Here is a 20,345-nt window from a genome sequence, read left to right on the forward strand (position 1 = left end):
TTTTTTTTTTTTTTTTGGAGACAGAGTCTTCCCCTGTTGCCCAGGCTGGAATGTTGCAATGGCACAATCTCAGCTCACTGCAACCTCCACCTCCCAGGCTCAAGCAATTCTTATGGCTCAGCCTCAGCCTCCTGAGTAGCTGGGATTACAGGAGTGCACCACCACACCCAGCTAATTTTTCTATTTTTGGTAGAGACAGGGTTTTGCCATGTTGGCCAGGCTGGTCTTGAACTCCTGACCTGAAGCGATCCACCCGCCTTGGCCTCCCAAAGTGCTGGGATTACAGGTGTGAGCCACTGCCCCTGGCTTTACTTTTGGTTTTCATTTCATTCTGTTCCCTTGCACTATAACGTCGTATTTGCCAAGGAATTTCAGAAATGAAAATGAGGTTAGACTAGATGACTCTTAAGACCCATACCCATTCTGGGGTCTGTGAAGTGTTTTGACAGAAAAAAAGCTGCCCTACATGTCTTGCTACCAAGGAGGTTAAAATGTTAACTAGTGGATTGGAGAGGTGAGTTTCATATGATTTTTAAAAAATATATTATTGAATTGAAAACAGAATGTTTGGTGTTTCATTTGGATCACTTAGAAAGAGTTAACTATTTGCATTTATGTTCATTTTGTGGTTACTCAGAGCCCTTCCTTTTTTGTAGAAAGCCCAGACCCAGCTGAAGCTCCCCATCGTGCCATCCCTCCAGAGGCTGCTGATTTATCGCTGGGCCCACCAGGCTCTGGTCACGCCTTCTGATCACCCTCTCCTGCCACTCATTTGGCAGAAGTTCTTCCTTCTGTATCTTCACCGCCCAGGACCACAGTATGGGTATGGTGCCCAGTATTGTAGGTTTCTGTGAGTCCATTTCTGCCTTTTCACTGCTCTCTTTCTATGTGTTCTTAGACTGTGGAGTGTGAGTTGGAATCATTCTTTGGTGATCTCTGGCGAGGACTCTTTGTCTCTCTCTATGTTTGACATTTATTAGACTGGATCTTTTTTGAGTTGGTGGTGTCTTGTGGCAGCTTCTCTTTCCCATCTTCTGTGATCAGTGTAGTGAAGACAACACCCTGGGATTGGGCAAGGTTTCACACAGAACTTCTGGAGATGCAAAGGGACAACAACGGTCTCAAACCTTGGCTGCCTGTGTGACCGTCATGGGCTTGTGGGAGGGGACCTTGTGATGAGTGGTGCAGGTGTGAACAAAGGCCAGTCTGTGTCTGTCACCTATGGGTTGTACTTGGAAATATTTAGCATTTTCATGGGATTCATATGAAGATACTCCACCCAGCCAGAGACATCCACTATTACCAACCATTGCTCTCTAGCTCCTGCCTCAATTCCTCATTCCCTTAACTCACTCATTTGAAATATATAGATGTTGACTGGGCATGGTGGCTCAAGCCTGTAATTCCAGCAGTTTGGGAGACCAAGGTGGGAGGATCACTTGAGGTCGGAAGTTAAAGACAAGCCTGGTCAACATGGTGAAACCCCATCTCTACTAAAAATAGAAAAATTAGCCCAGCGCAGTGGCACGTGCCTATAATCCCAGCTACTTGGGAGGCTGAGGCAGGAGAGTTGCTTGAACTCTGGAGATGGAGGTTGCAGTGAGCCAAGATTTTGCCACCGCACTCCAGCCTGGGCGACAGAGCGAGACTCTGTCTCAAAAAAAAAAGTATCTATCTATATATATGTGTGTGCGTGCGTGTGTGTGTGTATAAATAGATAGATAGGTAAAAAGTTAGATAGATTCTTAGTCACTTCTATTTTTGTTTTTGCCAGATTGCAAGTTCTTCAAGAATAGAGAACGTCTTTATCTACGCTGTACCTCTAAATAGTGATGATGTCTTAAATTTGTGTAGCATTTCACACTTTGTGAAACTACTTTCATATACACCATCTTGTTGGACCATCAAAATAATCTTTGAGATAGAAATAATAGGTATTAATTTAATGGTGTATATCCACAATCACAGTAAATTGCCTTGCTAAATGACTGCTATTTTATGCCACGCAGAAAGTACATCTTGTGTTGAAAGGTTATAGATCTGTGCTTGCGTTTTTTTAAGGTTACCCATAGATGGTTGTATTGGAAGAAGGTTTTTTCAAAGTCCTGCTCATATCAGTTTGTTGAAAGAAATGAAGAGACGTTTGACCGAGGTGGCTGACTTCCACCATGCTGCAAGCAAGGCCCTCCGTGTTCCAGCAGAGGGCAGTGAAGGGCTGCCAGAGAGCCAGTCTGGCACCCCTGGTTACCTGACTTCACCAGAACTGCACAAGGAGCTGGTGAGGTTAGTATGGTTATTTAGCCTCTTGCATTGTTGTCTGCAGCACAGGTACTATGCTGGAGCGGTTAACTGTGTTACAAACTGCTGGATGTTATTCTCTTAACATGGTTTGATTGAGTATGGAAGGTGGCTTTGATATAGATTTGCATCTTGAAATGTTTCTCTTTTATGTTCCTCAAGCGAACTGAATCAACAGTTTGGATGTACTTGTGTCGAGTGCCTGTAGTCTGAGTGATAAATCCTCTTCTACTTCTTTGTGTAAAAATAGAAATAAACCAAATTTTATCATAGCAGGTAAACAATGATTAAAGCCTACTAGACAGCCTGGGCAACATAGTGAGACCGTATCTCTACAAAAAAAAAAAAAAAAAAAATTAGCCAAGCCTGGTGGCATGCACCTGTGGTCCCAGCTACTTGGGAGGCTGAGATGGGAGGATCCCTTAAGCCCAGAAGGTTGAGGCTGCAATGAACCATAATCATGCCACTGCACTCCAGCCTGGGCAACAGAGTGAGACTCTGTTTCAAAAAAACCTTGCTAGAATAGTTCTTTTTCTAAGAAGGAGTGTCTCACTGTGTTGTCCAGGCTGGAGTGCAGTGGCTATTCATAGGCACAATTATAGTGAGACGATCATAGTGCACCTCAGCCCCAAACTCCTGGGCCCAAGTGATCCTCCTGAACAGTTGAGACTGCAGGTGTGTGCCACCACACGTAGCCTAGAATAACTCTTCAAAAGAAACAAATGACCGAGGCAGGGCTCTTTTAGTTGGTTCATCCTCCACCGGATTCAGGGATCCACCTAGGATGAGGGGTCTAGTAATCTCCCAAAAATATGTGCCCTATAAAATCAGGGTACAATATTTGCTTCCTGTAAAAGGTTAAGAACTCTGAAGATAGGTTTGGATTCCTTTTACACTATTCCTTCATCTTTCATTTATAAGTTTGATATAAACCAAATACTAGTCTTACAAATAAGACTTAATAAAAATGGCTCTTAAGAATTAATCCTGAATACCCAATAGCTCGATGAGGCCCCCATTTCAACTAGCACTGAGGCCTCAGGTTTACTTGCCCTCAACCTTTTAGGGCTCTCTCTCAGCCTCCAGAATGATTTCTCCCCTTCTGTTGCTTGTTGAAGGAGAACTTCTTTTTAACCAGCCTTAAGCAGTGGAAGGCTTTTTCTGTGAACATTTTAGATAAGCCAAGAAAGTCTTAGATATTCCCTTCTGCCTCTGTTATGTTCCCCTTCCTGGTATGTGTTCATAAAGTGGCCATCTATTTCACTGAGTCAGAAACTGGAGGAGAGAACTACCTAGCAACCTCTTCCCTGTAAGAACCCCAAAGCCCTGTCCTTGTCTCTGTTCCTAGACTGGCTGTTCCAGAGGTAAAGGAGGTAATTTTCCACTTTATTGAGTAAAGTCAGGCCAGGCCACCTCCCAGTCCCCCACCCAGTAATTTGTGTGTTTGCCGACTATTTTTCTAGTACTGCTGGTAGAAACAAAACAAATTAAAAATGAAGGAAGTATCATATTTTTAAAAAGGTTTTTACTGGAAACTTGGAACTTTTCTTGAGGCAGGGTCTTGCTGTGTCACCCAGGCTGAAGTGCAGTGGTGCAATCTCGGCTCACTGCAACCTCTGCCTCCCAGATTCAAGTGATTCTCCTGTCTCAGCCTCCTGAGTAGCTGGGATTACAGGTGTGCACCACCATGTCTGGCTCATTTTTGTATTTTTAGTAGAGACGAGAATTTCACCATGTTAGTCAGGCTTATCTCGAACTCCTGGCCTTGTGATCTGCCCGCCTCAGCCTTCAAAAGTACTGGAATTACAGGCCACTGTGCCCAGCCAGAACTTTTATTTTTTTAAGTCTGATTTTATTGTATTCCATCTTGATGAGAGGGGCATACACACATGCTATGATATTTATTTGTGATTCTTTGAGGTGGGAGATGGTTCTTGAGCCTAAAGCTGGAAAATTCCTACAATGCATAAGTTTAAAATAGCTCTTAATATTTTCTCTGAAAATGTTTTTATTTGAATGTTATTTTTGCTTTTCCAAGCAGAAATAACTGACTGAATTGCTCAGGAAAGAAAAGCTCCAAATTCAGATCCCAGGTCTGTGGTAAAAATCACCTTTTCCAGTTATTTTTTTCTGTGTACTGTATTTAAATCTACTTTAAAGAATGGTTGTCAGAGCCCCTTCTTCATACCTTTTGTTTTAGCAATTATCGCATCATATTTGAATGATCTGTGACATGCCTCCCCTGCTGAACCAGCAGTTCCCTGGGAGCCGTGGTGGTTGTTGGCCACATTTTCTGTATTATGGGCTTTCTTTACTCTTACATAGGGGTGCCAGTGTTCCTAGAGATGTAAAGAAACTTCATTTGCATGCTCATCTTTTTATGTTTCATATAATTATGTTTTTATCTTTTAGGCTCTTCAATGTATATATATTATGGCTAGAAGATGAGAATTTTCAAAAAGGAGATACCTATATCCCTTCTCTACCAAAGCATTATGATATTCACAGGCTAGCAAAAGTGATGCAGAATCAGCAGGTGAAACTATAGCACTCTTTTTTAGCATATCCGAATGTAATTTGAACTGGTCATATTCATAATAATAAAACAATTTATTGATAAGAAAATGGATAGTCACTCAGATGGTCATTGTTTCTGTGAGTTTTGTCAGTATCTAAGTGATTATATGGAGGGAATACTCCCTTTTGAATCTCCAGCCACACCGTGCCTTCTACTTGAAGGCTCGAAGCTTGTTTAGGGCTTTTTACAACGTCATAAACATAACCTTCCTCTGACTGTATATTTTTTAAAATTGGAAGTTCTTAGCAGCTAAACACCTTTAAGCAATTATCTCTACTCCCGTTCTTATATGCAGTGTAAAAATTTGTAAGAATTTGTAAGCATCCATATGTGATGTAGGAGGTTAGTTGCATGGAGGAGATCAGGAGCTCACCTTTGTTTGGCTTTGGAGGTGCTTACTTGTCCTTGTCACAGTTCTGGTTGCTCTTCTGGAACCACTTGATTTCAGTCTTCATATGTCCTAAGCTGTTCTCTCCAAGGCACTCAAAGATGTCTGTGACCCTTTTTCAGGCCAAAACTTGTCATCTCAGTTTTCTCTAAGCTTCTCTAGCCTTCCTGGGGACAGGGAAAAAGGGTTGGAGAAGACAATTCTCTTCTGTTCTAGTTCTTTTTTTTCTAGGGTTGCAGTCTTTTGAGCATTGACCCAGCACCAGGATGGGATTTAGGAACCTCTAAGAGTTGAAACACTTTCATTTGGATCCTTAAATCCTCCTACTTTCATATCATGTGTATATTTTATCTCCAGTAGATGTCTTTTTCTTGTTTTCTTTCCTTCATTCCTTGCCTTTCTTCTTGCTTTCCTTTTTCTTCTGTATTTATTGCGTGTCTTCTAAGTGCTAGGTACCAAAGATACAAAAAGAAATCTGATACATTCCCTGCCTCCAAAGAGCTTATTGGCAAACAGGAGACTAAACAAACAGTTATTACATTTTGTGATCAAGATTATGGGCCAGGTGCGTGGCTTACACCTGTAATCCCAACACTTTGGGAGGCTGAGGCGGGTGGATCACCTGAGGTCAGGAGTTCAAGGCCAGCCTGGCCAACATGGCAAAACCCCGTCTGTACTAAAAAATACAGAAAATTAGCTGGGCGTGGTGGTGGGCACCTGTAATCCCATCAACTCAGGAGACTGAGGCAGGATAATCACTTGAACCTGGGAGGTAGAGGTTGCAGTGAGCTGAGATCACGCCACTGCACTCCAGCCTGGGCAACAGAGAGAGACGCCATCTTAAAAAAAAAAAATTAGGAGAGTGGAATGCACATAGTACTATGGGAACATAGAGGAATAACCCCTCATTTGGATTGGACCTGGAGTGGTGGCCTTTGAGCTGAGCCCTGAAGGACAAATGGGAGTTGGACAGATGGAAAGGAAAGGCATGGTGTTAGGGAGTGGCAGAGAGGATGTTAACGGGCAGAAAGACCAGTGTGTGCAGAGACATAGCAGGTGAGAGAGAGTAGGACATAGCAGGTGAGAGAGAGTAGGGCATGTTCAGAAAGGTGCAGGGTAGGGCAAAGCACCTGAGGCGGGGCAGATGAAACCAGAGAGGTGAGTAGGAGTGAAATCCCTAAGGACCATGTATACTTTTCGAAAGAATTTGGCTTGTATTTTGAAGTCTTTGTTTGGAAAGCTATTGAAATAGCAGCAGTTGTTAATGAATGGATGAATTAAGAATATATCGAGGAAGAATCAGATACCCAAAGACTTTCAAATTTCTAACTTTGGCCCCCAGAGATAAACCCTGGAAGAGCGGGTACCTGAGGGGCTTCAACGAGAGCTCTCTATCAAGGAGTTGGTCAGCAGGGGAGATACAGATCTAGAATTCAGGAATGAGGCAAAGTTGGATATGTGGATTTAGTGGTAAGAGAATACGTAGATTAAGAAGGGGACTGAAGATGGAACCCTGAGAAATAACAGCATTTAAAGCACAGAGAAATAAGACTGAGAATATAGAGCCAGAGAAACAAGAAAAATACACATGAGACCATGGTGTCCTGACATCCTTTGAGTGCAGTTCCATCCTCGTCTTTTTATACTTGACATCCCTCATCCATATCCAAAGCTTTGTACATGGTAGGTACTTGGTCAGTGTTTTTAAAAATTAGCCATTGCTTTCTTGGTTCTCTGAGATTTATCCTGGTTCCTCAGCATCAACAGAACTAATTGATTTCTTTCTCCCTCTTTTTCTTTTTAATTCAGCCTTTGCTTGGCGCTTGATGTATAATTTCTTGATCTGTGATTCAAGCTCAGGGTTGTTTTGTATTTTTGTGGTTTCTAAGACATGTCTGTTTACCTATCATTAATTCCTAGTATTTGCTCTGATCATTAGCCTCTGTTAACAGTTACTTAGCATAGAGGCAGAGAAAGTGACAGAGTGGCCCTATTTAAAGGAGCATGTATGCAATAGGAGGATCTGACCCAGCACATTGAACAGTCAGCTGCATGTAGAATTCAGAATTGTGACTGGGATTACCTTGGAGCTCCTTCTCTGAGTCTGGAATGCCTTGCGCTCTGGGGTTGGTTTGGAAATAATGATTTGGGACTTCACAGCAGTGTGCTTATTGAGAAGCCAGGGACATTTTTTGGTTTAGAGGGATCCTTGGGCCTTTAGAACACTTAAAATCCAAAAAAAATCATGGTCCACAAACCCATAGTCCCTATTTGCTCACTTGCTGTTACTATTTGAAGTTCATTGATAATTTGACTTTTTGTTGTTTTTAAAGGCAGTCCCCCATTCTAATGCGTAGTGATCACTAAAGTGAAATATATATAATTTGAAATAGGTAAGACAGCCCACGGGAGTATAGGGGGAGGATACTAGAGCTGCTATATTTATTGTTTTCTCATTTTATTTGTTTACTTATGTGACACCTGTTATGAAAAAATTCCATCGTATAGGAAAATAGGGAGACCAGTATAATGGGGATGCCCTTCTCCCCCTCCCCGCATATGTCATGTGTCTAGTTTCATCTATAGCCCATCCACTTCCTCTTCCATTTTATCTTGGCGGTAATCCCAGAGAGCAGTTGATACATGAAGATTTTAAAAGATAGGGATAAAAAATGACATAACCTAATAGCATACCTAAACATATTAGAAATAATTTTTTATATCAAATATTTAGTCAATGTTCAAGTTTCCACCTTTCTCATAAATGTCATAAAAGTTTTATTTTTATTTTCATAGTTTGAATCAGGATTCACCTGTTGTGATTGGTTGATATGTCTTAAAAATCTGTTTAATGTACAAGTCCTTCCCTTATCCCTTTACTTTTTCTTGCAATTTATTTGTTGAAGAAACTGAGTCGTTTGTCCATAGAGGCTCCCCACCATATGGATTTTGCTAACTGTATCTTCATGGTGTAGTTTAACATGTTTTTCTGTCCCCTGTGCTCACTGTAAATTGATAGTGGGATTTAGTGTCTTGATCTAATTCAGATTTGATTATTTTTTAACATTTTATTTTTTATCTCTTTAACATTTGCTATTTTTTACCTATGTCTTATAGTATACGTCACGTATTAGCTTTATAATGTATGTGTATAATTTTTAAATATACATATAGGGCTGTTAAAACTTTTTCTAATCATGATACACGAAAAAGTTTTATAGCTACTGCAGAGATTGTTAGAGTGGTCATTTTAATGGCAATTTATCCTAATGCTGGAGGACTTGGAGTAGACCACTTCATGTTGAAACTTACTGGTTCACTTTATAATTAACTATATAGTTTTATATGTGAATCTATGACTTGTCTGTCAGAGTTAAAATACTGTCGTTCTGTTTCAGGATCTGTGGATGGAGTATTTGAACATGGAGCGCATCTACCATGAGTTTCAGGAGACTGTTGGTCTGTGGACACAGGCCAAGCTTGAGTCCCATTCCACACCCTGTAGTTCGTCCGTGCAGCTGGACTTCACTGATCCTTTGCTGGGTGGGTCCTGGGAGCACCCACCGCTTCGAATGAGTGAATGAATAATTGAATCAGAGCCATTGAAGGTTGAGGCTGACATACTTTATTCCTCCAGTGTTCATTTTTCCTCCGATGCTTTAAAAAGAGATTTCAGTTTACTTACACAATGGTGTAAAGTGCAACTGTAAATGTAATTACTTTGCAGTTTTAAAAATCGGAAGTCTGTCTTTTTCTTTTATAAACTCTTTCCTCTGTACCTGGAACTCTTACCTTACAAATGAATCAGATGCCTGAAGTTTCTAAGTTACTTGTTTCTCCCAGCACATTTTTCTAGAGAAAGAGTGATATAAATTACCAGTTAGTTTTCTATCAGGCCACAAAAACCCATTTAAAGTTGCTGATATTTGGGGTAACCTATTTTAATTACTGACTATATTTCAAAAATATAGGACATATAATTATAAATTCAATTGTCGACCAAAATATTACAATATATAGTGTAATAAGACACTGAGGTGATCCAGAGAAATGGAAAATACCTTCTTATTCCAGCTTGCCACTAACCAAAATGCGTTAGTTGTATGAAGAGAGAGAAATAAGAACTTCTCTGGACTTCACGCCATTCATCTGTAAAATGGTGCTGGCTGGTCTCTTCAAAGGCTCTAAAATTTTCCTTCCAACATTTCCTCTCCCTGCATTTTTTTCTTGAAGCAATAATATGTTTTTCTGATTATAAAAGTTATATGTATTAATTTGAAAAATTAAATGATATAGAAAGGTATATATAGAGGAAGGGATGAAAATTGCCCTCAAGCCAGCAACATAGATTCTCATTTTTCTATTCCTGAAAGTTTGTTAAAGAAGAGGAAGAAATATGTGAATAGATCTGGAAACTATTAAATGATTTCTGTTCATGCCCTTCCATTTGTAGTGTTGCTGTGTTGCCTGAACACTGCCCTAAAAGACGAATTGTTTTCGCTGGAGTTAGTAATTTATGAAGCCCTTAGTTTGTTCCAAGCAGTGTCTCAGTGCTTTATGTGCACTAACTCAGTCCTCACAAAAACCCTATGTTGTGAGGTTATCCCTATTGAGCAGATAAGAAACCCAATTTGTAAGCTGGTTAGGTGACCTGCCCGCATGGGCCACTAACCACCAATAGCTGGTTATTGGGCAGAGCCGTCTGATTCCAGAGACCTGCTGTGCACCACTCAGTATTCTACCTCTTGTGTCTGGTGATCACTATACCTTGTACTTCTAAACAAAATTAGGGCCTAGACTTCTAAATAGTGAGTTTCAGGTTTTTCTCAGATGTAAGAGGTTAGTTGATGATTATATCAAATGATTGAATTTGTGGTGTGATTGGTTGTAGGAAAAATTTCACTAGCACCCTTTTTCTTAAACTAAATTTGTTTTACTGGCTTCAATATTTTTGTCAGTCATGGTCCAGAGTGGTGATTCCTATTAAATATGAATTTAGATTTTTTTGTTTGTTTGATTTTAAAATATCCCTGGTTTTTCTTTTACGGTAACTTATATTGGGTTTGAAAGAGCCCCCAGTTTTCCTTTAGCATCGTGGCCTCTTATGTTGCTTGAAAGGAACTTTAACATACATAGTCACAAGTCTTATCCAGTGATGAATACCTAACTTGGTTACATCTGTGCAAACAGTGATTAGTTCTAGTGGAAAAACACCAGCTATAAGGGATAGTGCTGTACTTGACCTATTTGAAATGTTGAATTCCATCTGTTTGGGGTACAAACAATACAAGTCTCCTTATGCCAAGTAAAGTCATGGCTATTAATTTTTCTTTAATTTTTCTCAACAAGAATAGAAAATGGAATGTTACATCTGGAATGTAATCGGAAATTCATAGTAGTCCCTTAAGTACTTGTTGACTTGACTTATTGACTTGAAATTCCCTTGACCACTGCCCTCCTCTGTTTCTTGCTATTGAAAAGAATTGGGTAGGTAGCAGCATTTTTCTTCATGTTATTCAGTCCCCACCTGCTGTGTGGTATGTGTATAGTGTGGTGAAGGGAGAGGAAGGGAAGATAGGAATCTATTGGATATCTACTGTGTATTCAGCTCTGTACTAAGTCTAGAAGTATCAAACACTTGAATTTGATTAAACAGTATGAGATCATGTGTAATCTAGGGCAAAGTTGCATGGTAGAGGTTCACCTTTGTGTGTGTGGGGGGCGGGGGGGGCAATGGATTGCTTATTTGGACTCCGTAAATCATTTATTGAGTGAATGAATAAGTAAATGACTGATGGACTATATGACTGCATAAATAGAAGTGCTGAAGGAGCTTATGCATATGTCTTCATTCATTTTATCTCTTACTGCATCCAGTCCTCCTTTTCAAACCTTGACCTTATTTCAGATTTTTAACTCAGCTATATTCCATAATGCTTATTCCTTTTTCTTCAATTCCTCTGAACTCTGGATGATGGTATTAAAACCTTAAGTAGGTTACCTGCCTCCAGACCTACTCCATTCACTTAAACCATTATTCAGATGATAGCTACCATCTGATTCAAGCTTGCGTAGAGCTGTTCACGAGATCCACATGATATTAGTGTAAGGCACTAGATAGTAGCTTTACACTAATATCAAGTCCAAACTTCTTAGCATGTCATGCAAGGCCTGTCTAGGGTAATAATTTAAGATCATGAGCTTTAACTCTTTAACTATCATAAGACTGTAAACTTTTTGAGGATAGGAATGCTACTGAATTGTACCACATGCTTCTGATCTCCTGCTAATTCACCTGATTGCTCAGTGTATATGACTTAATTTTCTTTCAGCTAAAGAAAGAGTTTTAAGTAACTTGCGGAAGCATGAGGCTCCCCAGCCTCCCCTTGTTCTGCACCCAGTGAAGCCTCCTGTGCCAGTTATTTCCTCCGCTGTGCTATTGAGTCAGAAGGACGCCACCCAGCTGGTGTGCACAGACCTGAATCTGTTGCAACAGCAGGCTAGGTAAGACCGTGCAGCCTCAAGGATCATGTTCCCATGCTGGTGGCTTTGACAGTCTGGATGATTTGCTACCTGGAGTGGCTTCCTCGTCAGCATTTTTACCATGAGGATAGTTTGCCCAGCCTGGCCCAGATGGTTCACTTGGTTAACCAAGTTGTGACAAGTCTTATAATTTCACATCAAAATTATGTGGTACTTTCACCAACTATCAATTTCTCGTTTCCTGTGGTCGCATTTCTGAGCATCAGCAGTGCCAGCTAAGATTTTCTTATGCTTCTCATGAAGAGATCTTCTGATATTGGAAAGATGGTGTTGGAAAGGTGCGAAGTGAGAGTTCCTTTCTTTTCTCATTGCTGTACTCTTTACCTCTCCATATTCTTTAAGAAATTGACATAAACATTGATTGAAGTGTGGAAAAGTTATTAAGTATTTTGAGTTCACTTGGTGGATACAAAATGATCAACAATTTAAGGTTTTGATCTAACTTGAGATCTTGTGAGAAGGAGCATATGTGGAGTAAGTCTGTTTCATTAACAGTAAGTGAGCCTCACTTTTACAAATCCTATGTGAATCAGTTTCTTATTGGTATTTTTTTCCTTGGCTGTTTTTGGTCCAGGCATTTGTTGAGTGTGTGTGGAGTGCACATATAAGCACCTGCCCATTAATGTAATGATACATACGGTTAGACCAGTTTTGACACCCCATGTATGCCATTAGCTGCTTTCCTGGTCTTTGACATTTCATTTTGAGTTGCTAATACCTAAGAAGTCATTGGTACTTACAATTAAGGCACCCCTTGGGGATGATTAAGCTAGGATAGAATTCTCATTTGTTCTTGTAGGGTCTGTTGGTATAACATGGATTCTAAATGAAGCTTTGTTTGTGGCTATAAAGTTGTCTCACTTTTCTATAGGCTTTTCTTTCATTTCTTTGCTTTCTCTTTAGCCTCTCTGCCAGGGGAATGATTTGGGTAAGTCTTGGCTCACAACCTTTGGTCCTCTGTTACTATGGTATATGCGTATTTTGCTGCGCTATAATGCTGGCTGTGGGTAACTGGAAGCCTTTATCACTTATCATATAACCTTTCCTAAGACTTTCTTTTACCTCCTGATGATGTTTTTCAGAAACGCAGCTCTTCGGGAATCTCAGCAGGTTGCTCTGGATGGTGAGCTGTTGGACACAATGCCAAAGCAGTATGTGAATCGTGAAGAACAGACCACACTGCATTTGGAGTGCAGAGGCAGCAGTGGTAAGAAATGCCAAGGAGCTGCAGTTGTCACCGTTCAAGTAAGTGTTTACATTTCTTCAGAATTTAGAGAATTTTAATTGAGTCCGTAATGTTGGCATATCACTGAGGAAGATTGAAAGACATATATGGCACACTGTCGGTGTCCCAAACATTTACTAGTTTTGGTGCGTATGAAAACACTCATAGAGTTAATCACATATTTCTGTAGATACCAGATGAGTCCTATAAGACAGATATTCAAATAGGAATTCAAAAAAAATCAGAATCATCGAGAAGATTCCTAGAGAGAGGGGCTTCAACTGATTCCTTTTATTGTTTGTTTGTTTTTTTTGAAATGCAGTCCCCAGGCTGGAGTGCAGTGGCGCGATCTTGGCTCACTGCAACCTCTGCTTCCTGGGTTCAAGTGATTCTCCTGCCCCAGCCTCCCGAGTAGCTGGGATTACAGGCGCATGCCATGAGGCTGGGCTAGTTTTTGTATTTTTAGTAGAGATGGGGTTTCACTACATTGGTTGGGCTGGTCTCAAACTCCTGACCTGGTGATCCGCCCGCCTCCGCCTCCCAAAGTGCTGGGATTACAGGCATGAGCCACCGTGCCTGGCCTCAACTGATTCTTAAAAGACTTTGGTGATGATGCAGTTAGAAGGAATGTGGAAGTGGGGTGGCCCTGATGTCATTTAGGGGTCAGTGGCTAGGTCAGCCTGTTCCAAGTGTTTTGAGGTGCTGGTGGGAATTCACGTTGGAAAGGTTGGTGTGCACCATCATTGGGAGCTCTGGCTGTCTGCTGCACATGGCAGGGAACCCCTGAAGATGAATGTGGGAAGCAAATTAGTCGGGTGGAGCTTGCTGACAGGCAAGAGGAGAGACATGCAACAACGTGACTGAAACTTGAATGGCCTCTCAGAGTTACCTTCTTGCACTGGAATATAGGCAGAATTTGGATCTGCGATATCGTATGGACTTCATGATGGAAGCTTAGCTGAAGTTAGCATGTCATAGCATTTACTCTATGCCAGGCCCTGTCTAAACACTTTAAATAAGTTATTTTATCCTTACAACAACTCTGTGAGGTGGCCATTATCATATTATCTTCTTTTCTCAGGTAAGGAAGTAGAGTCACAGACAAGTTAATTAAGTTGTGCACCTAAAGTGCCATAGCCCGTAAGTGGCAGAGCCAGAAAGGCCCAGACAGTCCGACTCCAGAGCCAGTGCTCTTTTTAAAGTAGAGATGGGGTTTTTTAGTAGAGATGGGATTTTGCCATATTGCCCAGGCTGGGCTGGTCTCAAACTACTGGGCTCAAGCAACCTGCCTATCTCGGACTCCCAAAGTCCTGGCATTGCAGGCCTGAGCCACCGCACCTGGCCAGCCTATGTTCATTAATCACCGCACTGTATTCCTCCTCCGAATGAAGTCAGTATTCCCTAAGCTGAAAGATAAATGCTTGGAGATGAGCACTGCCTATGGTCTAAATCTAAGTCTACACACGAATGATTCTTTTTTGTTAGCTTTTGGAAATTGGAGAAAATTTATTTTATTCTCTCTTGTTTGTCTTTCAGAAATTTCCCTTCATTTTTTGCTAATTTTCATTGTCAGTATTCCAATGTCTCCATCAATTTCCTTGGGAGACTCTTTTCTACAAAATGTCTTCTCTGAAATAATCTTTTGTATGTATTGTATTTTTCATTACTTTCAAAATGTATCTCTGATTTTTCAACATAGTTGTATGTGTCTAAAGTTCAGAAATTTGACCTAAAAGTTAGGATGTGTCCAACTCATTTTCCTGTATATTACTGTAAATATGTGCGACTCCTAAACATTGAGTTATCTTTGGCCAGGTGCTTTATACAGTTAGTTTTCTTTTGGTGTATTTTTTTCCCAGTTACTAATGCTGTTGTAGTAAGACCAAGGTAGAAATATTTAAGAAAAAATCACTTGCTGAAGTAGTAGAACTGGGAGAAAAGTTTGCCAATTTACGGTGGAGTTTGAGTTAGTGAGGAAAAAACTGAAAATGTATCCAGTTTTAATAAAAAAAGGGATGTCTTCACCAATTTGTGTTTTTCTGTATTTTAAAACTACATATCTTTACCAGACTGTTAATTTTATATAGAGAAGAGAATTCTAAAATGCATTTTTATAAGTGACAAGTGAGATAACTATAAAGAAATGTTTTTCCAATTCTGGCTGATGGCTTGCTCTGTGAAGAATTGTAAATATTTACTGCCTCAGCTAAAGAACAGGTCTCTTGCCCTAACCTCCTGTTAGCTCTCTGGGTCTTGCAGTGGAAGATACCACCAGGCAAGCCAGGGAGCTGAAACTCTAAGCCTACCAGTGAATTGTCTTTTCCTTTACAGAAAAAGGGATCATAGTATTATATTATTTGTCTGAACCCTTGAATTGAGATTTTAAACATAATCTTTTGCTTTGTTAATTCTGAAATAAAAAGATACACCTTTTCTAAAATGTCTTCTAGGTGATTTTGATTGGAGGGAGGTCAGAGAAAAGATGATTTATGATAAGGACTGATGTGAACATGGCTTAGATGTTTTTACAAACATACCAAAGTTCTTGTGCTTTCTTTCCTTAAAAAAAAAATTTGGGCTGAGCGTGGTGGCTCACACCTGTAATCCTAGCACTTTGGGAGGTCAAGGTGGGGAAATTGCTTGAGCTCAGGAGTTCAGCAGCCTGGGCAACATGGAGAAACTCTGTCTCTACAAAAAATATTATACAAAAATTAGCCGGGCATGGTGGCGCACACCTGTGGTCCAAGCTACTTGGGTGGCTGAGGCAGGAGGATCACTTAACCACAGGAGGTCAAGGCTGCAGTGAGCTGTGATTGTGCCACTACACTCCAACCTGGGCAACAGAGTGAGACCTTATCTCAAGAAAAGAAAGAAAAATTGGTAATTGCTAATATAGCTTGAAGAAAGAAGGGGGAAGAGTAATGAAGGACAGAGGGAAAAAAGGAGATTTTGCAGAAGCTTAAAGAGTTTGAAAAAATAGCTGTATTTTGTGGGCCTAACCTCATTGGAAATATTTAAGTTTTCTTAAAGCAGGTTTTAATTTTCTGCTGGCCTCACTTGTTTGGTTAGTGCCCTGACTTTTAGCCTCACTTGGGAAGTTCTCCAAGCTTGAGATCCCCCACTGATGGCTCCTAGAAGTTCAGTATCAATAATAGTATCGACTGCAGTCAATGTTTTGCCTGACATGCAGATGTGCCAGGGCAATTAAAAACGTGAAGACAGTGAACAACTTTTATAGGCTGAGACTTAAATAAGCTTGAAAGTTATATAATACTGTCGTTGCTAGTTGAGGCTATCCCAGGCTGTATTTGCCGGTTGATACTTAGAGGACTTGAAGATAAAAATCTGTTTTGTTACGCATTAATGGCAAAGGGCAAGACAGAGGAAAGCTGAAACTACCTGCTATGAAGTTGGAGCATTATCTATGCAAGTTGATTGTTTTGCTCTGATTTTTGGCCAAAGATTATACTTAAATATGAAGCCATCCATTACCCAAATGGATAATTTTGGTTATCGATGACTTTAGTTTTGGAAAAAGAGGTGTTAATGGAGCATAGAAAGGGTGAGTTCTCAGTGTTTGTGACTCATCATGAAACTGTCATTGGGAGAGATTATGCCCTGCAAAAAGTAGATTGTGTTATTTTTATACATAAAACTGTAGCCCTCTATATAGATGTGTCCAGTGACCACCTCATGGCTATGTCCAGTAGTTTTGATTCCTTTTAACATCTTCCTATTGTGATACTGAACTTTATGTAGTCTCATCTCTTCCCTCTGAATCTCTAACCACTTCTCAGTTTCCAGGGTTTCTTCTTCCTCAACTCAAACTCTTAGATTGCTAGTTATCCTGATTCTCTTCTTCATATGACATCATCTTTTGCCTACTGTCTGTGCTGGAGTTGTTAATCTGGGGTCTGTGAATGGTCTTTAGAGAATTGGTGAAGTTCGTGAAAGTGTATGTAAATTTTTTTTCTGGAGAGTTTTTAACTCCAGTAGATCTCAGAATAGTTCGAAAAAGAACAAAAGAACCATTTACTCATATGTTGATAATCCTGTTCTGTTTCTCTAGTCCAGAATTCTCTCTTGAGTTCCAAATCTAGATTTCCGCCTGCCTCATTCTAACCGAATGTCCCACAAATACCTCAAACTCCATATTTCTCAAATTAATCTCATCTTTACCTTCCAAATCTCTTCCTATAATTTCATATAGCTGATCTCCCCAGATAGAAACTTAGGCATCAATATCATCTCTTCCAGTTACTCTACCCTACTTCATTCCCGTATTTTCCGTAGTTGCTTCCATATTGGTTCCGCCTCTGAAATAGCTTTCTGAAGCCTCTGACATTCCCTTCTCTGTGTTTCTGTTGCCATTTCTCCATGGTAGGCATACCTCGCTTCTCCCTTGACCTATTGCATTAATTAGATTTCCTCTCCATATCTCTCTCCCTGCCTAGTCTGTTTTCCATTCTCTCATTACTCATCTTTTGAAACACATCTGATCACATTTCCAGGCTAAAAACCCGTACTTACTTGGCAGTATCAAAAGGAATATGGCCCTTAGCGCCCTTAATAATCTGTTGTTGGTCTTCTTCTAGCAGCATCATTTATCCTGTCCCCCACTTCGCAGACATTTTACTTTTCAGTCATTTAGACTTTCTCCATTTTCTAAACACAACATACACATGAATACCTTTGTTCTTCGCATATGCTGCTTTTGTTCTTCTCCCACCTGTTTCTGACCTCTTTCTGGCTCAGCCTTCAGTACTTAGTTCAGGCCAAACCTCTTCTTGAGGTCTTTGCGGACTCTTCCAGTCAAATTGAGATGTTCTTTCCTTCATTGCAGCTTTTGGCTAAATGCTGTTGCAGTCACTTGCTGTTTTGTCCTGCCAGACTGAACTCTTTGGGAATAGGGTTTCCATCTTTATTTGTTTTTAATATTATTATTATTATTATTATTTTGAGATGGAGTTTTGCTCTTGTCACCCAGGCTGGAGTGCAATGGCATTCACTGCAACCTCTGCCTCCTGAGTTCTAGCAAGTCTCCTGCCTCAGCCTCCCGAGTAGCTGGGATTACAGGCAGGTGTCACCGTGCCCAGCTAATTTTTTTATTTTTAGTGGCGATGAGGTTTCACCATGTTGGCCAGGCTGGTCTTGAACAGCTGACCTCAGGTGATCCACCCATCTTGGCCTCCCAAATTGCTAGGATTACAGGCGTAAGCCACCGTGCCCAGCCTATTTTAATTTTTTTAGTACACCTCTGCTGAAAGGAAGCATCCTTATTTGTAACAAACCACTCATTAGGTTGTGTTACAACCTAATTGTTTTTGTTTTGTGTTATGTGTTATGATTAGTTCTATGTTTTGTGTTATGATTTAGTTCTATGCTGTTACTAGATTTTGAGTTACATAAGGTCAGGGACTTTGTCTTATTCATGTTTATATCATCAGTGCCTCATACAGTCAGTGCTGCAAAATGGATGTGTTTGAAGGAATGAACAGCTCTAGATTTATGCCCTTCATAAGTAAGTTCCCTGATTTTAACTATGTTGGAATTTTGTGGATATTATTTGGCCATGACAGATATCATGGAAATTGGAACTTTTTCTTATTAAAAATTAACAGTTCATTCTTTGATTGTGCTTTACCTTTGCTTTTAAACAGCTTAATACTTTCCGTACTTAAATACTCAACTTAAATACTATACACTGCTTACTGTACGTTTTTACTCTAATATAAATGTCTCCCAAATATTCAGTCTTGGGAAGCAATGAGGATGGTTGCACTGTCTTTCCCAGCCATGTTCACAGTACTTTTGGTCACTTGCTTGGGCACTCCCATGTCCCAGGTATTATGCTAGGTGTTTTGCTTTTATTATCCAACTTAATCTTTTTTTTTTTTTTTTTAGATAGAGTCTCACTCTGTCGCCCAGGCTGGAGTGCAGGGGTGCCGTCTTGGCTCACTGCAACCTCTACCTGCCAGGTTCAAGTGATTCTCTCCGAGTAGCTGGGACTACAGGGGCACACCACCATGCCCAGCTAATTTTTGTATTTTTAGTAGAGATGGACTTTTACCATGTTGACCAGGCTGGTCTTGACCTCCTGACCTCAAGTGATCCGCCCACCTTGGCCTCCCAAAGTGCTGGGATTACAGACGTGAGGCACTGTACCTAGCTTATCCAACTTAATCTTCATAGAATGAGGATGAGTTCAGAGAAACAGCTTCAGAGACACTGTGAGACTTGCCAAAGTCACATAGCTAGTGAGTAGCTCCATCAGGATTCAAGCCTGCATGTGTCTAAATTCAAGACCCCTACTTTTCCCATTCAGTATTGCCAGGTCATTTTGCTTCAGCTGTTTCATACTTGCAGTGTGATTCTGAGTAAGCTGATCATGACAGTTAAATCTCACGTAAATGAACATAGGTACCATTTCATTTTCTCTCTGCGTCTATATAATAGTATTGCCTTCTTTTTTCAGTGATTAGAGAATTTGTGATCTTAACATTCTAGATTAGATCAGTTTTTAAAAATTAGCTTTATGGGAAATGACTTCAGATTTTAAATATAATTTTTAATGACTCCTTTATTAAGAGTTCAAATTATATCATGAAAATATTTTATTCCTTAATAGAATTTTTCTGGGAAAGAATGTCCTGGAAATTTCCAGCTATCTGCAAGCGTTTGAGCTATGTATAGCTTGTTTTGGGTATACAGAGGCAAATATATTTTATGGGAAGTGAAACGTGCTTCTTTCTGTGTTCTCTCTTCCCAGTAGAAGCCTCTAACAATTCATTGATGTTCCTTGGGGAAATGGGGTGATTTATAACTGGATTCCTTTTGATGTACTTTTGTATTGTGGGTATGCTTGCTGGCCCCAGGATTGATTTATTATCATGTGAAAAATTCGGTCATTCCTAGAAATGAATGATGGAAAAGACCCACTGAGGGCCCCACATTATTGTAAAAACTGACTGAAGGACATGCTTTGTCCAACTTTTAAATTTAGACAAGGAAACTTTTAAATTTCTGTGTCCACTTAAAATGACTCAAGTGGAGGGGCTTCTACCATGCTACTTTGTTCTATTGTCTACGACTTCTTGTAATTATGAACTGATAGTCATTCCATTGCTCTCACCTTCACTGCAGTAAAAAAAGAAAACTTTCAACAGTAGTGGGAACAATAAACAAAAATAAGTAGACTAGAAAATAATAATTTGAGGATTTTTTTTTTTTTTTTTTTTTTTTTGTGAGAGAGTCTAAACTTTCCTAAACCAGCTGGTTTTATTTTAGTAGTTTCTACAACATGGAATGGCAAT

At 40.0% G+C, this 20,345-nt stretch overlaps 1 protein-coding gene across 1 annotated transcript in view; it reads left to right on the forward strand.

Moving 5' to 3' along the window:
- The window catches only part of EPG5 (ectopic P-granules autophagy protein 5 homolog (C. elegans)), a 149,680-nt gene that overhangs the window by 86,494 nt on the left and 42,841 nt on the right, over window positions 1-20,345 (forward strand). The window contains exons 23-28 of the mRNA XM_011978099.1: window positions 657-823; window positions 2,062-2,283; window positions 4,711-4,834; window positions 8,663-8,807; window positions 11,597-11,768; window positions 12,890-13,052. Coding sequence (XP_011833489.1) covers window positions 657-823; window positions 2,062-2,283; window positions 4,711-4,834; window positions 8,663-8,807; window positions 11,597-11,768; window positions 12,890-13,052 — 993 coding nt within the window. The remainder of the gene's footprint in view (window positions 1-656; window positions 824-2,061; window positions 2,284-4,710; window positions 4,835-8,662; window positions 8,808-11,596; window positions 11,769-12,889; window positions 13,053-20,345) is intronic.

Source organism: Mandrillus leucophaeus, unplaced genomic scaffold, assembly GCF_000951045.1.
Source record: "Mandrillus leucophaeus isolate KB7577 unplaced genomic scaffold, Mleu.le_1.0 Scaffold189, whole genome shotgun sequence".
NCBI classification, from domain to species: Eukaryota; Metazoa; Chordata; class Mammalia; order Primates; family Cercopithecidae; genus Mandrillus; species Mandrillus leucophaeus.